The 25,743-nt window shown below is 43.0% G+C and overlaps 1 protein-coding gene across 1 annotated transcript in view; it reads left to right on the forward strand.

Annotated features, from left to right (window-relative positions):
- CACNA1S (calcium voltage-gated channel subunit alpha1 S) overlaps positions 1-25,743 on the forward strand; it is a 387,018-nt gene that overhangs the window by 37,361 nt on the left and 323,914 nt on the right. Inside the window, exons 2-3 of the mRNA XM_073547926.1 lie at positions 7,831-8,039; positions 18,655-18,760. Of these exons, the coding sequence (XP_073404027.1) occupies positions 7,888-8,039; positions 18,655-18,760 (258 nt within the window). The 5' untranslated portion in view covers positions 7,831-7,887. The remainder of the gene's footprint in view (positions 1-7,830; positions 8,040-18,654; positions 18,761-25,743) is intronic.

The following is a 25,743-nucleotide window of genomic DNA, read 5'->3' on the forward strand; positions in this document are numbered from 1 at the left end:
ACAGTTTTCTGTGAGGGAAGGCTGGGACACAGATGCTTCAGTGTCTCTGGCCATGACTACAGTCCTGGCCTCCTCTTACATATATAGGGAGCATATTTGTTAGTAAAAAATGTAATTCCAATCTTTTCTTTTGTTCATTCGTGTTGTTTCCTCTATTAAGACAGACTTATCTATATCTGTGGGATGGCTATTTTTATTATTTCCCCCTTTTTATTAATATCTTTGAAAGGCACTTCCTTCTGTGCCTGTGGTTTTTTAAGAGTTGCTGAATCTGACCCTTGTGAGTGATTTGTCTGTGGGGGACTAGGATTTTTGCCTCTGGGAGGATTTCTTATTCTTGGCGAAGCTTTGGGACTAAAAGGAGAAGTTCTCTTATGAATGGTGCCCATAGAAGGGGCAAAATCTGTGTGTCTGCAAGGAAGGAATAGCCGTCATAGCTGAGTCCACACTGTTGTGCGATAGCGACGCGCTGACAGCTTTCCCTTTAGGAATTATCCCTGTATGAAGAGTCCCCCCAGGGCCAGGAGGAATGTACCACACCTGTGGGGAGGTCACCTCTCTCCTCTTCGGTACATGGATGCAGTATGCTGCTCTGTGGAAGCAGAGAGCACTCACTGTGATCTCTTTATTTACTATGGCCAGGATAGGAAACTTGCTTTGAGGCGGGACCCTCCCCCTGACCACAGCTGAGAGTCCCGGGGACAGGATGATGGGTCCACTCTTCGATGTCCAGGGGGTTCATGGACCTTGGTCTTGACATTGCAGGTGCCAGAGGGGAGATGGTATTCACATTGCTATGGATACCCACCATCTGTGTCTGAGGCGGCTGCAGCTGCTTCAGCTGAGGAATGGCAGTTTCTTCGGTCCAGGTTTGGGCATTTTGAAATCCTAGAGTTTCCCAGTGAGTTTAAAAGGATCCAAGGATGATGAGGGTGGTCTTCTGGTACTTTTAAGTCCATCAAGGTCTTATTTATATGTGATAAATCAAGATTCCAGGCTCATATGCAGGAGAGCTCAGGAAAGCACAGCCATCTCGGTGCACGTCTTTGTCGATCTCCGAGAGCTGCTACTGCTCAGGTGTGGGTGGCACCATCTTGGAGGCACCATTTTCAAATTGATTTTATTTTTTTACTTCTCAATAACATCAAGAATAGTTATTTCTAGGCCACTAAACATGTGATTATGCTGCAGCGCAGGTGCTACGGCTGGCACCTTCCTGCAAAAGCATTTTTTTTTCTTCAGTATGTACAGGTATTCATTATGCAAACTAGGGGGCAGGTCAGTGAGGGATCAGTGACTTGTCTGCAGTCTGCTTCATGAATAGCTAAGTAGAGCACCACATGCAGACCCCCCCCCACAGGTCGCCACAAGGCGGACTTCATCAACCAAGGTATCATTTTAATCAGTATAATGGTGCCAACCTGACACTGTCTGTAGGTTACTGTGCACAATCCTGCTGACAGGTTCCCTTTAATGAATTTTGGACCAAATCCCATCTCCCCCAGCACCGCCCGCATATACTCCGACTTCACACTATCAAACGCCTTAGCAGCATCAAGGGAGACAATAGATCAATAGATTTAGTGGATGGGTTTTCTTGTGTCACTTGCAGGTTTAAAAATACCCTTCGCAGGTTAATGGCTGTTGATTTTGAAGGCATGAACCTGGTGTGATCAGAGTGGATAACTGAGGAGTTGGCCAAGTTCAATAGGGTGACCAGGATTTTTGCTAGAATCTTGAGATCGGATGTCAGCATTTATATAGGCCTATTTGAATCCAGGATATCTTTCTCCTTCCCCTCTTTTGGAATTCCTACGATTATTGCTTCCCGTTAACAGTTTGGCAGGCTGCCTGACTGGAATGCATTGTTAATCATATCTAGATATTTTTGCCCCAGCACTTCTTCAAACCGCTTACAGTTCTATTGGCAGGCCATCTGACCATGGGGCCTTGTCATTACATATTAACAGTTATTAAGGTTGAAGGAAGACTTTAAGTCCATCTAGTTCAACCCAAATCCTAACCTACATGGCCTAACATGTTGATCCAGAGGAAGACAAAAAAAACCCATGTGGCAAACAGTAAGCTTCACATTGGAGAAAAAAATTCCTTCCCGACTCCACATACGGCAATCAGACTAGTTCCCGGGATAAACGCAATATCAAGGAAACTAGTGTATATAACCTGTAATATTATGCTTTTCAAGAAAGGCATCCAGGCCCTTCTTAAAATTTAGTAGGGAATCACTCATTACAACATCATACGGCAGAGAGTTCCATAGTCTCACTGCTCTTACAGTAAAGAATCTGCATCTGTGATTATGCTTAAACTTTCTTTCCTCCAGACGTAGAGGATGCCCCCTTGTCCATGTCTCAGGTCTATGAGTAAAAAGGTCATTAGAAAGGTCTTCGTACTGTTCCCTCATATATTTATACATTAAAATAAGATCACCCCTTAGCCTTCGTTTTTCCAAACTAAATAACCCCAAGTGTAATAACCTGTCTTGGTAATGCAGACTCCCCAGTTCCCTAATAACCTTGGACGCTCTTCTCTGCACCCTCTCTAGTTCAGCTATGTCTTTCTTATACACCGGAGACCAGAGCTGTACACAGTATTCTAAGGCCGGGGTCAGATTGCGTTATGGCAGTCCGTTAGACGGACTGCGCTACACCGCGGCATAACGCGGTGTAACGCAGTCCATTAACGCTGCCATTGACCCCCATTATTGGGCGCATCGCGACTCATGCCGTAAAGCGGCATGTGCTTGCGATGTGCCGTCATTCAGTGACAGAGCCTCAGACGCGGGCTGCAACGTCTGAGGCTCCGTCATTGCTAGCACAGATGAATCATATAAGATGCGCCTTTTCTGGCACTTAGCCTCTCTATTCCCATTGCCTTTAGAGGTGGCTCATGGGTTAATAAGGGGTTAATGTCACCTTGCTATTTAAAGGTGACATTAAGCCGGCTTAATAATGAAGAGGTGTCAATAAGACACCTATCCATTATTAATCCTATAGTAGTAATGGGTACAAAAAATACACACAGACATTAATTAAAAATTATATTAGTGAAATAATTACACAAAGTTTTTGACCAAATTTATTATTCTACTAATCCAACTGAATCCCTTGTTCTCCTGTAAAAAAAAAATAAAATAAAAAACCAACAATATCCATACCTCTCCGCCGTTCAGTCAGGTCCCCCGCTGCAATCCATCACAAGGGGTTAACTAGTTTACAAAAGGGAGCAGTGCTAATGCTACCGGTCCTGCTGAAAACCACTGCAGAATGAATGAAATCATGTCTGCGCAGATGCCCCGGCTGACCAGAGATGAACTGATTAGAGTGGGAAAGTTTCTGAAGTCACCATCTTGGAGCCAAAATGGAGGGCTATGACTGGATGGATTTTCCCTGACTTCCATACCAATGATCCCTTTAAGAGATCCTGGGGTCAGAACCACAGTGCTGAGTGGAACGGTCCTAACTTCCATACCTAGGATCCCTTTAAGAGAGGTCTGGGGTCAAAACCAAAGCACTGGATGAATTTGCACTGACTTCCATACCAATGATTCCTTTAATAGAAGCCTGGGGTCAGAATCAGAGCGCTGAGGGATTTGCCCTAACTTCCATACCGGAGATCCCTATAAGAGGAAAAATGTGCCTATGGGACTATGGGATGTAGGATGTGTGATGGGTATATGGGCACTTGACTGTGGGAAGGAAAATAATCATTATAATTTGTTCTAACAAAACACACTTAGTAAATAGAAAACACAAAGCACATGAAATTAACAATCATAATTTTTTTATTAAAGAAAAATATAGATTAACATTTTTTTGAGAAAAAAAATACATTTTGATAATGATCTTGGGTTCTTCTTTTGGGTCGGTCAATCCATCCTTCTCTGCTGTTCAGGCTGCACAACACCAACACAGTAGTTTTGTCAGTGCACGGCACGGCACATTCAAAACTCATAAAACAGTCAGTAAAGGTTTCTCCTACACGCACACCAGAGTTGGTTGACCTTCCCAGACCCACATTGCGCACTGTATTAAATTCTGGCTGCTGGTACTCCACATCTACCTCTGAGCTGTACTCACAAGCATAGTTATGGAGTACACAGCATGCCTTAATAACAGCGTCAACGGTGTCTGTATCCAACTGGATGGGTGTGTGAAAGATCCTCCACTGACTAGTCATGATTCCGAAGGTGCATTCCACATATTTGCGTGCACGATTCAGCCAGGCATCCAGTTACCTTCGTAGGTATGGGCGCAGCAGTGTGGTCATTAAGGGAAATGCCTCATCCAATACCATTACAAAGGGCACTGGATGTGTGGAACCTGGCAAAGGTCGTGGGGCTGGAAGTGTTCTGCAATCTCGAAGAATTTGCAAACCAATCTGTGATGTTCGCAACACCCGAGACTCCCCAGTACGGCCATAGGCACCAACATCAATGGCAACAAATTTGTAAAGTGCATCAGCCACCGCCATCAGGACCACAGAAAAATATTTCCTTCAATTAAAGAAACATGATCCTGACCGTGGTGGTTGCTGAACCCTTACATGTTTACCATCAATTTATGCAGTTTGGGAAATTGGCCACAGACTGAAAGCCTGCTGCAACCTGTAGCCAAGTTTCCTCGGTTGGGCTGCAACTTCTGACAGATCACGTTACATGTGCACCTCACAATTTTAGAGATGGTAGACTTACGAACTCAAAATTGGAGGTGTAGTGATGTATAGCTCTCTCCTGTGGCCAGAAATCTGCAAAGAAAAAGAAAAGATTATTAGAAATATCACACAAAAATGTAAGGGAACCTGTCAGCAGTTATGGCCGGTATAAGATGCGGCCATCGCCTTTCAGGTCTTATCTGAAGCATTCTATAATGCTGTCGATAACCCCCTGGTCCAACACGAAAGCTAAAAATAAAAAATAATACAAAAAATTATATACAACTGTGTGGGGCGGTCATGTCAGATGGGAGTTGCAGGTCCGTGTCCGGCCACTCCAATCTTTTCGTGCCGCCGCCCTCCTGCTTGCTTCAACGTTCTACTGCTCAGCCGTACTTATCTGGCCTGTTGAGGGCAGAACAAATTCATGCAGTGAGCAAGCGCCAGGAAAGGCCTGAGAGGCCCAGCACATGCACACCTCCGGACTTTGGTCTATCCTCATTAGGACACAAAAGTACGCCTGCGCAGTAGAGCGATGAAGCAAGAAGGAGAGTGGTATCGCAAGAAGAAGGGAGGAGCCAGACCTGCGACACCTATCGTTTCAGATCACACCATAGTGCCCCACGGGCAATTATAATCCAAATTTTTTTCCAATTTTTCTTGTCCTTCACCTCTGACCCGGGAGGGTTAATTATAGAATGCTGAAAGGCAATGGTCACATCTTATAGCAGCAAAAATTACTGACGGGTTCCAGGCTGGTTTTTCCGGTACCGTAAAACACTGTAACAAAGATATCCATGTCCATGAGTCTGTGTGTGTGCGGCACACATGTGGCAGCCGTATGCCACCCATGTGCTGCATCATTCCCACACAGATGGCTAGCAGGGAAAAAGATCTACAGTAAGCGCCTTTACATGGTGGCAGGTGCTGAAGACAAATCCCATTCTTCCCTGATTGCGCTGAAATCCGGCAGAGCAGGGCAGAATGATGCCAGCATCTTAATCACCTGCTGCCAGGGAACAGCGCTTCCTGTAGCGCTTCTTCACCAGTGCAATGCATGTCACACAGAGGACATCAATGTGTGTTCTCCGTGTGCACGTGTGTGTGACACTTTGTGGACTGTGCAACTGGTAAAAATCAAACATGTCAGCGTGTTTTGCCCACAGACACACGGTCCTTGAAAACACACTGACAAGTGCATAGACCCATTAATTTGCGTGGGTCTAAGTGTGTTAGTGTCTCTGGGACATGTGAAAACTTTCACCACACGTACCGGACACACTGACATGTGAAAGAGGCCTAATGACATACAAACAAAAAATTAGTTACTTACCGCAAAGTGATGAGCAGCCTTTCCTCAGCAGAGATTGCCTTCCTCATGACCGTATCGGACAATGTTAGATGGGGTGACAATATTCCCAGCAGTCGGTCAAATGCCGGGATCGTTAGACGGCAGAACGATACGAATTTGTCTGGAAATCTGTAAGAAAATTTGACATGACAAAAAATGGTTAGTTAATATATGATTATAGTTTTTTGGACACATTTTAATTAGGATATTATCTTTAGATATTTGGTAACTTACCTTCTCACATAAAAGTGCCCCTGCACCCACATTTTTCGTGCTCGCCTTCTCCTTTTGTGCTGCTGCGTCTAAAATAAATATATTGCTTAATACACAACACAGTGAAAAACACAAAGACATGTCAATATTTTTACATCTACTTTAGCTTACCTGCTCTCTGTGAAGATTGATGATTTGCAGCAGTAACCCCAACATCATTATTCTATATGGCCTGCTGAGCCGTAAACGCTGTGCGCTCTGATGTTGGGTCCGCTGGGCGCTCTGCTCTTCGAGCAACTGTCCACTCATATTGGTTTGTTTTTGCAAAATGGAGAATGGAAGAAGAGGGTTGGACAAGGAAATGACATCACAATTATTTTTTCCTTAGTCAAGTTTGTGAAAGTTCAGATATCTTTATTTCTGTCAAAAATGCAGACAAATCCGCAGTCAAAACCGCAATGAAAAACCACATAAAAAACGCACCTGCATTTTCTGCCAAGCGATGCGGATTCTGTGCTGAAAAATCCACAGACAAATCTGCAACGTGTGCACATACCCTTAGGATCAGTGGTATACTTTGAAGCATTCCAGAGATATTACCACACAAAGTGACACAGGTCAGAATTGTAAAATTTGGCCTAGTCACCTGGTCAGGAAGGTGAAAACAGGCTTGGGGGTAAAAGGGTTAAAATACTACTCAGACAACCCCTTTTCAATTGGTATATTTCCCCATGTAACATAAAAACAGTCTATACTGTCTCCGATGCCGGCACCGTTCCAGTTATCTGTACGTAACCAATCTGAGGCCCGTTTCCTCTAACTTCTGGCTTTGTCTGAAGGAAGTGAGAGATACAGTAAGTGGCTGTTAATTGGCTACAGAGCTCACGTGACAGCAATCATATGATCAGGGCACACATCATAGTGGATAACCTCTTTTAAGAATTTTGATTAAATACGTCTTAAACAATCTCACAGTGGCACAAACATGGTAACGTGAGAATGAATTTTTTGTAAGCACGTGCAATTACAATGATAATGCCAGGACTACTGGATAGGCAGTCCAGATGCAAATAAGATGGCATTCTGGCAGAATATAGTGGTCCTACATTACTGCTTTTTGGACTCTTTTGGATTCTTTAAAAAAATGTTAAAAGCTTCAAAAGTGTCACAATGAAAAGTATAGCAACAAAATCCACAAGGTGCATATATGCCAAACTATATGTAGTACAGCTGTGCTCCCTCCCAATGCGAGCTCTCTTTTTTTATTGTAATCGCATAGGAAAACTTGTCCTTATTTTTTAGCTTCCAGCATCTCTAGTCTTGCCAACTTATTAGACTGACTCACAAATATCTGACAGGATAATAGTATAACACAAATTATGCTGATAAAATTGTTGTAGGGCACCTTTATACACCAACATATAACATATCTAATAAAGCGATAGGAAAAAAAGCTTGAAAAATATAAAAAAATACCTCCAATAAATCAGGTGATGTTGATGTAAATAAAATTATTTTGATTGCTTGTTGATATTGATATAAATGTTGCTGCAGAACTTTAAATAATAGAATTTGATTTTTATGTGTTCTAGAATCCGGCTGTGTAAGGGATAAAACCAGCTAGAGAGCCTAAAGGTACTGCCGAAAATATGGATCTTAAGGGAGGAGCTGCCGAAGAGGGACCACAGAAGAAAAAGAAGAAACCTTTGGTACCACCATCTCCACGTCCTCTTCGCTCATTGTTTTGTTTGGGCCTTCAGAATCCATTCAGAAAAAGCTGCATAAACATTGTAGAATGGAAGTATCCTTTAAGAAGTGAAATATTGAGTGATTATTAACAATGCAGACCTATTTTTGTTAAAGCAAATATTTTGTTGGCTTTCCTTTTTCATTAGGGTATTTTAATGCCAGAGATAATTGTTCAACGAAGATGCAAGTGTGCAATAAACTAAGCAATAAACTAAACAAGCTAGTTTACAAACTATTCAGAAAAAAACGTTTTTAGCTGAAAATATATTACTATTACCTTCACTGACAACATTAAAAGAAGGAATCTAAGAAGTGCAGAAATGTTAGCATAGTGGTTAGTCATAAAACCAGTTAAAGCACTATTGAGGCAAGCAAAAAATAAATGCTTTAATAAATGATGAACAGATTAATGCAAGTTCTAGTGCACTGCCATATACAAAGTAGTACAGTAGAATAAGGAAGCCATGAGGTGAGAGTTTTTCAATGATATCTAAGGTATATGGCCAAGAGGTTTGGCTGTGAACACACGTCAGGGGTGCTTTGCCTTTCTTTTTCACTTATCTCAAGGGAAGCTGGAAAAAAGTGGGCATGACTACCGCCAGCACATTGAAATGGGGCATAATCCTAGTTTGTACACTTTGAGAATTCCAATGTTAAACTTGGGCTGGAAAACCCTTTAAATATTGTGAGCGTTCAACTTCTGGATTTTAGTCATATCTGGAAAATAAGGGTCCCCTGCTCCCCATTGGCTCTTCATAAAAAATTAAGGTAGCCAGGCTTAAGCACAACTATCTTCATTGTAGGCTAAGACACTACCAGGAGGACGCCGGGATGGACACACTGTTGGCTTGTCCCACTTTAAAAAGGTAAGACCACCAGGAGAACATTGTACTATAGCTCCAGCGGTCCTTCCAGGCAAAAAGTAGGTTGAGTCACAGGAGCCAGAACAACAGCAGTAGCAGCGGCAGAAGCAACACAAGTAGCAGCGAAATGTGCCGCAGCATGAAGATTCTCAGATGACTTCAAGGCGTTGTTAGCGTGGCAGCGGCAACAGTGGATGTTCGGATGAAAGAAGCAGCAGGTCCACTCAGCAGAGCAGAGGCTCCAGCAAGGTGGTCGAATCTCTGGCCTCCAAAGGAGATCTATCAACTGATATGATCCCGCCTCCAAATCCGGGAAGAAAGTGCATAGTGAAGGTCAAGCACAGGGATTGTGCTCTCTGTGGGAAAGAGTAGCACGTTACCTAGGAGATAAAGCTCTATCAGTCATGTATTGAACAGATGATATGGGAACAGACCCCTATCTTCGCCTCCAAATTAAGATCTATTATTAGAACAGAGGTTAGGCTATGGGCACACGTTGTGGAGTAACCCGCGGATTTTTCTGCAAAAAAAACGGAGTTCTTGGCAGAAGACGCATGTGCGGTTTTGCCGCGGATTTGATGCAGTTTTTCAGTGTGGTTTTTCCTGCGGATTTGTATGCGGTTTTGTAAGCTAAATAAAGATATATTATTTAACAAAAAAAAAAAGATTTGTGATGTCATTTCTGTCCAACCTCCTCATTTACATTGGTTCAACCCACACTGCATTACACACATAGATAGATAGATAGATAGATAGACAGAAGGATAGATAGATGGAAGGATAGAAGGATAGATAGATGGAAGGATAGAGGGATAGATAGATGGAAGGATAGATGGATAGATAGAAGGATTGATAGATGGATCGATAGATGGAAGGACGATAGATGGAAGGATAGATGGATGGAAGGATAGATGGATGGAAGGATAGATGGATAGATAGATAGATAGATAGATAGATAGATAGGGTTAGGTCTAGGGCTAGGGTTAGGGCTAGGGTTAGGGCTAGGGCTAAGGTTAGGGTTAGGGTTAGGGTTACAGGACCTCTTTCCCGGCGGAGGGATATACATCGCGGAGGATTACCTCCGCCTGTCATTTCAGTGCTGGAGCCCCTGGAGAGCGGTCGCATCAGCTGACGCGGCTGTTCTCCATGGGAGATAGTCGTGGGACCCTCGATAATAATTGGACTACGACGGAGAGGTAAGTATAGGTTGGTTTATTATTTTATATTTATTACAGGAGATCGATGGCTTCGGGGACCTAGGTGTGTGCGGTGAGTATGTACTCTATGTTATGTGTTGTATGTTATATGTTCTGTATGTTACATGTATATTCTGTATGTTGTATGTATGTTCTGTATGTTATATGTTGTATGTTCTTTATGTTATATGCATGTTCCGTATGTTATATGTTCTGTATGTTGTATGTTCTGTATCTTATATGTTGTATGTTCTGTATGTTATATGTATGTTCTGTATCTTATATGTACTGTGCCTTATATGTTGTATGTTATATGTTCTGTATGTTATATGTATGTTCTGTGTGTTATATGTTGTACAGTCATGGCCAAAAGTATTGACACCCCTGCAATTCTGTCAGATAATATTCAGTTTCTTCCTGAAAATGATTGCAAACACAAATTCTTTGGTATTATTATCTTCATTTAATTTGTCTTAAATGAAAAAACACAAAAGAGAATGAAGCAAAAAGCAAAACATTGATCATTTCACACAAAACTCCAAAAATGGGCCGGACAAAAGTATTGGCACCCACAGCCTAATACTTGGTTGCACAACCTTTAGCCAAAATAACTGCGACCAACTGCTTCCAGTAACCATCAATGAGTTTCTTACAATGCTCTGCTGGAATTTTAGACCATTCTTCTTTGGCAAACCACTCCAGGTCCCTGATATTTGAAGGGTGCCTTCTCCAAACTGCCATTTTTAGATCTCTCCACAGGTGTTCTATGGGATTCAGGTCTGGACTCATTGCTGGCCACCTTAGAAGTCTCCAGTGCTTTCTCTCAAACTATTTTCTAGTGCTTTTTGAAGTGTGTTTTGGGTTATTGTCCTGCTGGAAGACCCATGACCTCTGAGGTAGACCCAGCTTTCTCACACTGGGCCCTATATTATGCTGCAAAATTTGTTGGTAGTCTTCTGACTTCATAATGCCAAGCACACGGTCAAGCAGTCCAGTGCCAGAGGCAGCAAAGCAACCCCAAAACATCAGGGAACCTCCGCCATGTTTGACTGTAGGGACCGTGTACTCTTCTTTGAATGCCTCTTTTTTCTCCTGTAAACTCTATGTTGATGCTTTTGCCCTAAAAGCTCTACTTTTGTCTCATCTGACCAGAGAACATTCTTCCAAAATGTTTTAGGCTTTTTCAGGTAAGTTTTGGCAAACTCCAGCCTGGCTTTTTTATGTCTCGGGGTAAGAAGTGGAGTCTTCCTGGGTCTCCTACCATACAGTCCCTTTTCATTCAGATGCCGACGGATAGTACAGGTTGACACCGTTGTACCCTCGGACTGCAGGGCAGCTTGAACTTGTTTGGATGTTAGTGGAGGTTCTTTATCCAACATCCGCACAATCTTGCATTGAAATCTCTTGTCAATTTTTCTTTTCCGGCCACATCTAGAGAGGTTAGCCACAGTGCCATGGGCTTTAAACTTCTTGATGACACTGCGCACGGTAGACACAGGAACATTCAGGTCTTTGGAGATGGACTTGTAGCCTTGATATTGCTCATGCTTCCTCACAATTTGGTTTCTCAAGTCCTCAGACAGTTCTTTGGTCTTCTTTCTTTTCTCCATGCTCAATGTGGTACACACAAGGACACAGGACAGAGGTTGAGTCAACTTTAATCCATGTCAACTGGCTGCAAGTGTGATTTAGTTATTGCCAACACCTGTTAGGTGCCACAGGTAAGTTATAGGTGCTGTTAATTACAGAAATTAGAGAAGCATCACATGATTTTTCGAACAGTGCCAATACTTTTGTCCACCCTCTTTGTTATGTTTGGTGTGGAATTATATCCAATTTGGCTTTAGGACAATTCTTTTTGTGTTTTTTCATTTAAGACAAATTAAATGAAGATAATAATACCAAAGAATTTGTGTTTGCAATCATTTTCAGGAAGAAACTGAGTATTATCTGACAGAATTGCAGGGGTGTCAATACTTTTGGCCATGACTGTATGTTCTGTATGTTATATGTATGTTTTGTATGTTATATGTTGTATGTTCTGTATGTTGTATGTTCTGTATCTTATATGTTGTATGTTCTGTATGTTATATGTATGTTCTGTATGTTGTATGTTCTGTATCTTATATGTGTGTTCTGTATGTTATATGTATGTTCTGTGTGTTATATATTGTATGTTCTGTATGTTATATGTATGTTTTGTATGTTATATGTTCTGTATCTTATATGTTGTATGTTCTGTATGTTATATGTATGTTCTGTATCTTATATGTATGTTCTGTGTGTTATATGTTGTATGTTCTGTATGCTATATGTATGTTCTATATGTTGTATGTTCTGTATGTTGTATGTTCTGTATCTTATATGTTGTATGTTCTGTATGTTATATGTATGTTCTGTGTGTTCTATGTTGTATGTTCTGTATGTTATATTTATGTTCTGTATGTTATATGTTGTATGTTGTTTGTTTGTTTGTTTGTTTTTTTACATTCAACGCATTAGCCGGATGATGGGACCACTACTGTCCCATCATTGGCTGATGTGTCAATCACTGTCAGGGTAGCAGGCATTGCCGGATGGGACTTGTAGTCCCATCGGACGATGCCTGCATACACATACACACACATACATGCATGCATACATACACAGCCCCGCACCCCCACCAGACAGACCGATGCCCCGCAGCCCCCTTACAGCCCCGCACAGTCCTCTGACAGCCCCGCATGGACCTCCGACAGCCCTGCACAGACCTCTGACAGCCCCACACAGACCTCCGACAGCCCCGCACAGACCTCCGACAGCCCGATGACCATCGCACAGGCCCCACCAGACCCCCCGCCAGTGGATTACTGCACCCATGTGACTATGGCAATCAGGTATTTCATAAGGCAGTGTCACTGTGTAAGCCACGCCCCCTGAGGAAGCGGTTCCACCGCGAAATGCGCATTGGGGTCTCCCTGGACAGCAGCACCTTCTCTGGCTGACATGATGGGTATGTTATAATTCCTGTTACTTTTATATCAGGCAATTGTGCAATATTTCATTAGATGGTTTCTGCTCTCCTAACATTACTATTTAGGAGTATCACATTCCCTGTGAATTAATGTCATTGAATTTTAGAGAGACTCTTTTTTCTTTTTGCCTCTTGCCAGTATCACAAATGAGACAACCATCTGTGTTTATTCACCCTCTGGAGCTATTGATTGTGCCGCACAGGGTTTTCATTTTGTATCCGGCTATTCATGACACTGGTTTTTGTACTCTGTTTTAACTTCCGTCACTCATGATTCTGCTCCCTCTTTTTGCCTTTTCAACACAATAAAGATGTTTATTTGCATGTAGTTTGGACTCAGCTTTCTCCTTTTTTCAAGAGACAGATAAGCTTGTTAAGGGCATTAGATCCACAATAGTGGTGTTAGATCCAAAAACGGAAAGGTCTGTACAAGATGTAATGTTAGTGGTCAAGAGCAAAGAAAGCATCAATCTTTTCCCTGAATGAGAAAATTCAGTTACTAATTATCAGACAATTGGAAAAAAACAGAAAAAATCCCTCTCTCTCATCTTTCGAAAGGAAGTATCCTTGTGATGGTTCATCCCCGTCTTCCTGGGAGAAAGCCTCGAAGTTAGATGTGCAATAGCTAAGGTTTTAAAAAGTTTGCCCTACCATTTGAGGACATAGGGGTGCTTAGAGATCCCCTGGATAAAAAGGCAGATACCTTCCTTATGGGTTCCGGGAAGCTTCAGGTGGGGGTTTGAAGCCAAGTGTAGCGGCAACATGCTTGACAAGATCATTAATGATTTGGTTAGATCATTTGGAAAAACAGCTGAGACAAAGTACTAAAGGACAATGTTTTTGTCAAGATTTCTCTAATGTAGGTGGCAGCAGCATTCCTAGTGGATGCCTTGGCTGATATAGTTAGGCTGGCAGCCAGGTCGGCAGCATTTTCTAGTGCAGCTTGTAGGGCCCTCTGGTTGAAATGTTGGCCAGAAGACCTTCAGACAAAATCTAAACTCTGCTCAGTTCCCTGTGATATTTGTTTGGGCCTGCCTTGGATGATTTTCTAGAGAAGAAGGAGCAGTCTTGTCTTGTGGCCCTGCACAGCTGCTGGGGAAGCATATGTCCCTCTGCCCAGCAGAGCCTACCCCTGCTTTAGGAATGAATGATTCTACACTAGAATGCACTAGAGTCACGGACTGAAAAGAACCAATTTCACACAGTCCACTTTCTGTAACTATTTTACTTAAAGATTAAATTATTCCTACTCGGTTTTGATAAAGACACATTTGATAGCGAACACATCAAACAAATATTTCGCCAGAAGGCTATATCCTCTGTGCTGAACAGCTCGGCACCCAAGAGAACTGTTTCTGTTATATTCTCTATGTAAATTTACCTGTTGGCGTGCTCATCTGAATTGACCGCCATTACCTTATTACCCCCTAAGAGAAGCTGGTTTAATAAAATGAGTGCAATGCATGGGCTTGCCTGTGGTTTAGCACAGTGATTCATAATCCTAATAATATATACTTCTATTCCTATTCCCCAATCAAATATTCCCCTCCTGTTCCAGTGTAATTTCAAGAAAACTAGAGGAAAGTCATTCCTCGACTATATTAAGAATATTCCCAAATTATCCATACTTATATACATATCAGCAAAGGTGCCGTGGACAAAGTCTGTTGGAGCTCAACCACTGCTCCATTTTATATTGTTCCACAGAGACTCCTCTTCCAGCAGACAAATAGGAAACACCTGTCTTGTCTGGGGTTCGCTGCGTGCTGTGTCAGCACCAAAGAATGGAATAGAATATTCAGTCACTGAACCACAAAAGAACGTGGTCTGTAAAGTCAATATACTTAACTAACTATAGGCCTTGTATCTCTTGGCACCAAAAATATATTGTGATGTGTGCACGTTTACTTACTGTGGCATTGCAGTGGGCTCTAGTGTCCTTTCGCCAGGTCTGCTCCAAACAAAATAGTCAGCACACGCAGGCTCCTCCAGCCGGTGTGCAATACCCAGGATGCTTGTGGTGTGACTCATTCACGGGACATAGCACCTCTCTCTCCAGGTCCCAGATCCTTCTATTCCTTAACAGCTTGTAAGAGTGGATTTCCCTTCCATCAGGACAGGTTTGGATCCTGGACCTGCTCAGCTCCAATCTGCCGCTGCTTCTAACTCAGAGGGGTGCTGTCATGAGAGGATATAATCGGATCCCTCTCCAGCACAGTCTCACTCATCCCTCATTCCTGTAGACACTGCACAAGATGGCCACATTTCCTTTTCCTGTGTTTCATTTTATAAAACTCTCCTAAAACATCTTATAGACATAACACACCGTCTTAACAATGTTTGAAAACAGCGACAACTTTGTGGCCAGTTAACAAAATTAACTATAAAGAAACAAATATATTTACAGCAAGTACAGGGATTATTCAGGCATGCATACAATTATCTTCAATTATACCGCAATGGTGGGCCAACACACATCTTACAGCTGCTGCACTGTGTACTGGTGTCTTGTTAATCTGATGTGCTCATCAGCGCTGTCATTATCTCTGCTGCTGCCTATGTCACCTTAGGAGATTACAGTTGGTCCTGGCAACTCTGAGCTCTGTTTGGCGCCACTCAAGGCCTCAAAGTCCTCAAAATGCACACTAGCTAGATGGATTAGGGAGGCCATCAATTTAGCCTATTCGATGAGTGGCAATGTTGTTCCAGAAGGCCCGCCCCAAAGCATAAACATGTTCCTCATCATAGAGGCAGACTGTTTGTGCTTTGGGGTGGCCTGTGGGCAGGTCTTTCCTTGGTTTCTCTGGCTTAGAGCAAGAAGATAAGACTCTGTCTACAGTCCTGCCCCAGAGCATGAGCATTTCATTAGCTGAAAACTTCTAGCACTGATTACACAAGAACCACAAGATGGATTTCTTCATCCCAGGTATCATTTTAATCAGTTTAACACTGCCAAATTGACAGTGCAGTTTATTTAGCAAAATCCTGCTGACAGGTTTGCTTTAACACTGCCCAATCCTGCACTACCTTTGTTGGCCTAGGACAAATGTTACAACCCCTGCTAATTCACTTCAGGGCCCCATTTGGAATAAAAACAGTGGGTACGTCCCGGAGCAGCTTCATTACAGCGATGCCATCATCACTGTTACCAGGAGCTACATGGCATTGTTGTGTCAAACAATCTGTGGGCTCTGGTCATCTGTAGCTCATCATAGAGCGAATGTCTGCTCTGATAAAATAATAATACCTGCATCTAAGCTGCAGACGCTGATTGACTACAGTAGACCAGTGAAATTACAATGTCATGTGACCCCTGGGGATAGCATCTCCGACATAGTTAGTGCCTATGTGAGAGGTGGGTCGGACTGGCCCACCGGAGAACCAGAGGATTCTCCGGTGGGCCCAGGCACTGACACCTGCTGGCATACTGGCCAGCAGCTGCCTAGGGCCCCCACTGCTCCAGGGGCCCCCAGTCAGTAGCATGTCGCTAATCGTGGCACACCCAGCTGCTATGGGCCCCTGAGTCAGTGGGGCCTTCCCGATGCCAGCGGAGCAGCACCTGGAGCCTGTCCCCACTGCTAAAGATAAATGAATATTCACATTTCCCCACACCCCCATGGGCATGGAGGAGTGAATACCATTTCACTTTAATAGCGGGCAGTGTTAGACGCAGGCTGAGGCTAACATTACCCATATGTAAAGCCAGTACAGCCTCATCGGAGCCCCGAAGGTGGGCCCCCTGCAGGATGGCTAACCCTGAGGGCAATTGGCGAGCAAGGAGCAATCCCTGCAGCATGACAGCGGAGCAGAGCTGCAGGGATCCGATGCCATCCTGCTTCCTGCCAGGCACTTCCTGGTCTGACGCAGTGCAGCTGGATGACGTCATCATTCAGCGTGGCTGTTTCAAACAGACAGCTGCTGGCGACGAAGATGCTGCCGGGAAGTGCTGCGGCGAACCTGTAGAGAGGTGAGTGGTGCTGTGTGTGTCTGTCTGCCTGCGTGCGTGCGTGTGTGTATGTGGTGTGGTGTGGTGTGGTGCTGTGAGAGAGAGTTTTGTGGTGCTTTGTGTGTGGTGCTGTGTGTGTGAGTGGTCCTGAGTGTGTATTAGAGATTGGCAATGATGTGGGTGATGGAGAGTGCAGTGATGGGGTGGTGGGGGAGAAGGCAATGATGGTTGTGGTGGCAACTTCAATGATGGTGGTGGTAGGGGGGAGGCAATGATGGAGGTGTTGGAATGGGCAGTGATGGGGTTGGTGGAAAGGGCATTGATAGGCGTGGCTGGTGAGAAGACAATGATGGAGGTGGAGGTGAAGGGGGCTGCATTATACCCTATGAGGGGGGCTGCATTATACCCTATGAGGGGGGCTGGATTATACCCTATGAGGGGGGACTGCATTATACCCTATGAGGGGGGCTACATTATATTCTGTGTTGGGGGCTGCATTATTCTCTATGGGGCTACATTATGTTCTGGGGGGCTACATCATACTATATGAGGGGGGCTGCATTAAGCCCTATGGGGGGCTACAGTATATTCTATGGGGGGTTTCATTATATTTTGTGGAGGGGCTGCATTATACTATATGAGGGGGGCTTCATTATACCCTATGAGGGAATTGCATTATATTTTGTGGGGTGCTGCATTATACCCTATGAGGGGGGCTGCATTATATTCCATGAGGGGGGCTACTTTATATTCTATTAGGGGCTACCCCAACCCCTGCTACATAATTAAGATGTGTACTACCTTATATTATACCCTAATATTAGCGTGTTTTACCACACAATTGGTGGTCTTGTATTTATTTCTATGTAGCTACATAGTGGGCCCCAAGAATGATTTTCTCTGGTGGGCTCAACGTGCTCCAGTCTGATGCTGGGTGAGTACCTATTGTTTTAACTTTAAATGGGGCCCTGAAGTGATTACTCTGGTGATCTCCAGTAGTTCTCAACCTCCTTAAAATAATACTCAACTCCTTCCAAATCCAAGAATGTTCACCTGTCATTGTTCTAGCAGAGATAGATTCCAAAAAGGATTACTCTTCAGACATGAAAATGCACCATCAATGGATGCAGGGTCACATGCTCATGATGTTTTTGACAAGGTTACTATAAAACTACAGCTTATTGTAGATTAGTATAAGGTTCATGAAAAGACTGTATATATTAGGGAAAATGCTACAATTCTAACAATGGGTCAGTGAAATAAAAAAATCTTTACTTATCAGGCCAACAGAATGAACAAACATTGATGAAATTTTTAAAAAAAGCTGATTTTACTTTTCTGCCCCTACAGAAGATTTTCAGAAACCAAAGTAAACATTATGAACATGAATTTTGAATAGCACACTAGATAATAGTTTTTTTTCATTCACATAGATCCATTATGCTACGTATATATATATATATATTTATATGTAATTAAATGTACACACTGTAAACAAATGATAGTATTCTTTGCTTCCTATGCTATAGCAACCAATATTATTCTGTACTTTATATAACATAGGGAATTGTCTTTGTTGTTTTTTTATAGGCTGTAAATTTCTATTTACATATCTAATAACTTATTTCCTTTGACTTCATTGACTCTAGACCATTTGAAGTTATTATTCTTCTTACAATTTTTGCAAATTGTGTGGCACTAGCAGTCTTTTTACCAATGCCAGAGGATGATACTAATGCGACCAATGTGGTGTTGGTAATTATGTTTTTCTGTTTTATTGTATTGCGTAATGTACTTTTGTTTGTTTTTTTTTGTACAAGGGATATATTGATTTCCATGGATCTACACAGAAAACTTGAATAATGATATTATTTTTTAATGTACCATTAATTTCAAGGTGCTGAAAATGTGAAAAGGGTTACATATATACAGGTGCTTCTGACAAAATTAGAATATCATCAAAAAGATAATTTATTTCAGTTCTTCAATACAAAAAGTGAAACTCGTTATATTGAGATATTACAGACAGAGTGATCTATTTCACGTGTTTATTTCTGTTTATGTTGATGATTATGGTTTACAGCCAATGAAAACCCAAAAGTAATTATCTCAGTAAATTAGAATACTTTATAACACCAATTTGAAAAATGATTTTAAAATCCGAAATGTTTGCCTCCTTTTGCATCAATTACTGCATTAATGCAGCGTGGCATGGAGGTGATCAGCCTGTCTGCATTATTCACTCTGGTGTATCTCATCTTCCTCTCTACAAAACACATAGATTCTCTATGGGGTTAAGTTTAGGCGAGTTTGCTGGCCAATCAAGCATAGTGATATTGTTGTTTTTAAACAAGGTATTGGCACCTTTGGTAATGTGGACAGGTTCCAAGTCCTGCTAGAGAATTAAATTTCCATCTCCAAAAAGCTTCTTGGCAGAGGGAAGCATGAAGTGCGCTAAAATTTACTGGTAGATGGCTGCGCTAACTTTGGTCTTGATAAAACACAGTGGACCTACACCAGCAGATGACATGGCTCCACCAACCATCACTGATTGTCTACACTCTTTCTTCAGACTCTCAGACCTTGATTTCCAAATGAAATGCAAAATTTACTTTAATCTGAAAACAACTCCTTGGACCACTGAGCAACAGTCCAGTTCTTTTTCTTATTGGCCCAGGAAAGATGCTTCTGGCATTGCCTATTGGTCAGAGTGACTTGACACAAGGAATGCGACACTTGTAGCCCATGTCCTGGATATGTCTGTGTGTGGTGGCTCTTGAAGCAATGACTCCAGCAGCAGTCCACTCCTTGTGAATATCCCCCAAATTTTTGAATGGTCTTTTCTTAACAATCCTTTCAAGGCTGCAGTTATCCAGTTGCTTGTGCATCTTTTTCTACCACACTTTTAACCTGTCAGGCTGCTGCAATGCAGGTATGTGCAGACTCCACTAGATGGCAATAGAGTGGAGGAAGGACTGCACACTCCCAGGGTAGGCCTGCGAAGCAGCAGCGACGGCTACCACCAGGTGGATGCCCATGGTGGGCGTCACCGCTCCCAATTTTTGCGCCATTGACTGCCATCTTCATGTCAGTGTTAGGCGCCATCTTTAAGTCTCTAACGGCCTCCATCTTTGCTGTTTCCAAGGCTACTCCACTCTCCGCATTTAAGGCATTGCAATCCTGCCGACTACACCAATTCTATAAGGTGGCCAGGGTGGTAGTGTGGCAATAAGCTGTAGCGTTCCCTCGTCCTGGCACCTCACAGATGAAATACAATGTCCCTCCTGATGTGTGTGTAGTGTGCGCAGCAGGACACTCACTTCAGTTGCTGGAATCCTCTCATCATCTTTCACTCCAGCCTCGGATCTCACAAATCACTCCAAACTCCATATCCATGCTCAACAACTCAACTTTACTTGATGACAGGGTTTCCATTACAAAAGCAGCACAGTTCCTTTGCAATGGCTGTCCTGACGCTTACCCTGGCGGTCTCCGTTTCTTCCAGCTATCTATGCCTCTCTGGACAATTTCTCTCTCGTCTGGATATTCCGGCCCCTCTAAACAGTCCCTATCCCATCTGCACCGCCTGTGCCTTTGGGTCCACCATCTCCTTCCCACTCCCTTTGTCCTCAGCTGCTGTGAAGGCGCACAGGGAAGGTAAGTAGGAGGGTTTTTTTTACAGCTGCTGGAATCCGGCAACTGTAACTGTGCACACTATAAGAGAAATGAATATTTATTGACCGTGCAGTGAATATTAAATTATCTTTAGTAGCGGGCACAGTTGCAGCCACAGCCACAGGCTCCAGCCTCCGGTGACCCACTGCTCCACCGCTCCCCCTCCCGCACCAGCTTCTGGGACAATGACAAGTGTATAAGCTGAGGGGGGTGTTTTCAGCACAAAAAAAGTGCTGAAAAACTCAGCTTATACATGAGTATATACGGTAATTTCCATCTTCAAATGCTTGTCGGCAGAAGGAAGCATGAAGTGTGCTAAAATTTCCTTTTAGATGACTGTGCTGACTTTGGTCTTGAGAAAACACAGTGGACCTACACCAGCAGATGACATGGCTCCCCAAACCATCACTTATTATGGAAACTTCACACTAGACTTCAAGCAGCTTGGATTGTGTGCCTCTCCCCTCTTCCTCCAGACTCTGGGACCTTGATTTCCAAATGAAATGCAAAATTTACTTTCATCTGATAACAGCACCTTGGACCACTGAGCAACAGTCCAGTTCTTTTCTCCTTGGCCCAGGTAAGACGCTTCTGATGCTGTCTATTGGTCATGAGTGGCTTGACACAAGAAATGCGACACTTGTAGGCCATGCGACACTTGTAGGCCATGTCCTGGAAACGTCTGTGTGTGGTGGCTCTTGAAGTAATGACTCCAGCAGCAGTCCACTCCTCGTGAATATTCCCAAAATTTTGAATAGCCTTTTCTTTACAAACCTTTCAAGGCTGCGGTTATCTGGGTTGCTTGTGCACCTTTTTCCACCACACTTTTTCCTTCCATTCAATTTTGCATTAATATGCTTGGATACTGCACTCTGTTAACTGTCAGCTTCTTTAGCAATGACCTTTTGTGGCTTACTCTCCTTGTGGAGTGTGTCAATGACTGCCTTCTGGAGCCTACTGAAACAGAATAAGGGGCATTTTTAAATGCTAAGGAAGCCTTTGCAGGTGTTTTTTGTTTATTATTCTAATTTACTGAGATAATGACTTTTGGGTTTTCATTGGCTGTAAGCCATAATCATTAACATAAATAAACACATGAAATAGATCACTCTGTTTGTAATGACTGTATATAATATATGAGTTTCTCTTTTTGTATTGAAGAACTGAAATAAATTAACATTTTGATGATACTCTAATTTTGTGAGAAGCACTTGTATAAAGTGTACTCATACTTATGTGAGTCAGGGTCTGTTCTACTTGCAATTTACAGCTCATGCTACATTTGCAACCTTTTCCACATATTTTGCCTTACCATTTATAGTGTTTTAAAGTTTGGTATTTTTTTTAACCTTTTATACTTTGTATTGACTTTGCAATAGGTGGTCATATGCTATGCACTATGCCTTGCACTTTTATAGGCTGATTATGTGGTCCAAATCTTCCATGTTGCTGTATGCTCCATGAGTGGTGTTACACTCATAGTCACTCTCATTTTTGTTCATGTTTTTTATTGCAATTGTTGTCCTACAAATAAAATTATACCCTTTTATACATTTATATAGACTGCTCTGCTTCCATTTTCTATTGGCCTTCCTGTATTTTTGGAAGTGCAGACATTATTGGACTGACTGTTTACACAAGTGAAATTTAAATCCGTTTTTGTGGGGGGGTAATGTGCACCATGGTCTGGGGGTGAAATTTGTAAGTTGTTTCTGTGGGGATACTCTTCCCCATGCTATGTGGATGAAATTTTTATCATCAATATCATCATCAAAAAGCTGAACTGGCAGTGGGAAGCCTCAGTCTGGTGTGGTGGCACTGTTAAAATGCTTATGTAATTCATTTACTTCCTATTTTACCATGATTGCTATGATGAAATAACCCCTTTAAGTCATTTTCCTACCCATATTTGTTTGCAGGGCAATTGTCCTGCTGTTACCCCCATTTTTCTTACTTTTGCAGTTCCCCAACCCTCACTCTGACCATTATATAGCACTGAAGTTCGGGTCACCATCAACTTATATGGGGTTCGGTGTCTGGGGTCAAGTTCGGCTACCGAACTGGACTTTTTAAAAAGTCAGGCCTACCCTGGCGAATCCAAATATCCATGGGTTCGTTCATCACTACTTCTCACTCATGTTTGCTTTCAAATCTGTTCCAAGCCAACATGAAAACTGTAGTATTTAAAAAATTAGTGTATGTATTAATTTTCGTCCAGATTTTTATGGAATCCTGAGGTACTGGGAAACCAGTTAGCAGCACCCAGAATACTGCTTAAGGCTTAAGCAGTAACCAAGTCAGTTTTAAGCAGGGATGCCATCTTGAAATTTTACTCAGTTTGGAGTCTAGTCGTTTAAAAAATATCTTAGGCTTTCTTACAACAAGGTAAAACTTGACTGTATTTCACTACTGAAACACAGCTGATTTCCTGTCCGAGTTGAACTAGATTGTGTCCAAGTAAATCCTGATTACCGAATAAGCTGCAGAGAGAACTCGGTTATTCGGTAAGCGCTATAGCTTGCCGAATAAGCAGGGACTTGATCAAATTCGCTCATCTCTATTTTTAATGACCCATTGATTTGGAATAGGATAACCTGGACCTAGCGTTAGAAGAAAGTAGTACATGCTGAACTTTTCTCTGCACAACCCCAATGCACACTCTCAGGAATGGATGCACTCAGAGCCCATTGTGAGAAAAGTGCAATACAAATGTTGGAGAGAACACAGCCTTCTCTGTATTCCTGAGAATAGGTGCAAGGGTCTCATTTTCATGATTGATTAAGGCAATAACTGTGGAGCCTAAAGGCCCTTTTACATTTAGCGATGCACCAGCGATCCGACCAGCGATCCCACCCGGTCAGGATCGCTGGTGCATCGCTAAATGATCGCTAGTGAGCTTTCATACAGAAAGACCTCACAGCGATTCAGCAGCGACGCAGCGCACGATACTTACCATTCACACGCAGCGATCCTGGCGTCCTCCCGCCCGCCTCCAGCGTCGCTCGTCGTCACAGCAGGAAGTCTCAGCAGGAAGCGCCCGACGAGAAATGGAGCAGGACATTCTCGCGCGATCAGCGATGGACAGCGGGGGAGCCGGTCGCTGGTAAGTATCACACATAGCGATATCACTAGCAATATCGCTATAACGTCACAAAACCAGTGACGTTTTAGCGATATTGCTAGCGATATCGCTTAGTGTAAAACCCCCTTAAGTTTAGAAGACATTATCATACATTACAAACCCATTAATAGGTCATTGTTCAACTAGAGTACTGTCTACTAGTGTTGGGCGAGCACTAAAATGCTCAGGTCGAGCAAATTGGAATGCTCGGGTGGTCGTTGATCGGGTCGAGCAAATTGGAATGCTCGGGTGCTCGACCCGAGCAACGAGCCCAATGTAAGCCTATGGGAAACTTGAGCATTTTTTCCGGCACCCCCCTCCCCGGCAGTCTGCAGAGGGACTAGAAATTGCGGAAATCGATGGGAACAGTGCTCAAATCACATGGGAACAGCATGGGGACGACCCCTGGAAGCATTTCTGTCTCCCAGGTCACTGCTGTGAACAATGTTGTCACAGTATTACGCCACTTTACAGACTCACAATAAAACATACAAAAAGGAAACCAAAATGGATTTTCCTGGGAAATATGTTAAGGAACATGCTTTCCAAGGTTATGACTTGTATATAAGGCAAAATAAATAACCAAAATCAAAAATGGTCCTCCACATCTTGGGCTATGTTCACATGTAGCTTTTTTGATGCGTTTTTGAACCTTAGCATTGCTTTCAACCAAGACAAATGCATTCACTTGGAACCGTCATTTTAACATTTTAAAACCTTATCTGGCCATGTGGTGTGTGACACATCAGACACATCCTGTTTCATTTATGAAGGAGGGACTCTGAAAGTCACAAAGCTTATTTTTATAGGGCCATCAGGAGGCCTTTACTATTCTTAAAGGGCCAGCAGTCGGCCCTCCCTATTCTTAGATAGCCATGAGCTAGTTTTGCTTTGTTATTCCCATTATTAAACAGTGGGTCTCCTATACTGTTATTGCGTATGTAGTGAGTGGCAGGGCTGCCCAAAATTTGGACGCACCCCAATACCCCTTTGAAGACAAGTAAAGAAGGGCCTACTGAAAAAAATGTTCCCATTATTAGGAAGTGGGTCTCCCATAGTGTTTCCCTATGCAGTGAATGCAAGTGTAAGGGAGGGACAGGACTGCAGTCATGACCTGAGATACTGTAACATCGATGTCCCCTACAGAAAACTGTATTCTTCTCTTCAGCATGCCTGCATCTCCACATCCAGACTCCCCTGGGCACTTCCCAGGCGAAGGCGGTCCCTCCTTCAGGCGACCCCCAGTAACTGAGACACAGTCCAGATTAACTTGAACACTCTCTTTACTTAATACTTCACATGTTACATTCACAGTTGGCATATAATGATATTCACTTAGTCCCTAATCTGTCCCCTTCTGGCTGTCACTTTTGTGCAGTACAAGCCTGGACTGAACCGTCCTAGACTGCTCCCCAGTTCCTTCCTGGCCGGACCTCGCCATGATGACAATTCCTTCTAGCTGTTTCGCCCCAGACTCGAAATCATCAGTCACTGAGTTTGGCTGCCTCTGGTAAAGCATCCGGCCTGTCTGTACCAATCTCGTCAAAACTCCAAATTCCTTAATTTCCTCAGTCCAACCGACTCCTACCCTAAAAGCATCTGCCCAGGTGATAAGTCGCCACATCTTTCCTTTCCTGCACTGGCCCACTGCTATGACACACAGTGGCCGTGGTAACGTGGGCTGCAGCTCTTTAACGTTGCGTGGCTGCTAAGCTGTCCGGGCCTATAGCCCATGTGAACACTAGGGCACCCTGGCCCCATCTGACTTAACTTTCTAGAAACTTCTGTCTTACTACCTGGCAGCCCCTCCTACAATTAACCCTCTATAAACATCCTATCAGCTATACCTATAAGGCCCACTAGTATGCCCCCATCTAGTGGCCCACAACTACACTTACCCTATGTATAAGAACTATCTACGAAAGTGTCCTCCTCTAATGTC

This window comes from Dendrobates tinctorius, unplaced genomic scaffold (assembly GCF_039654945.1).
Source record: "Dendrobates tinctorius isolate UK_male_01 unplaced genomic scaffold, ASM3965494v1 ptg000011l, whole genome shotgun sequence".
In the NCBI taxonomy this organism is placed as follows: domain Eukaryota; kingdom Metazoa; phylum Chordata; class Amphibia; order Anura; family Dendrobatidae; genus Dendrobates; species Dendrobates tinctorius.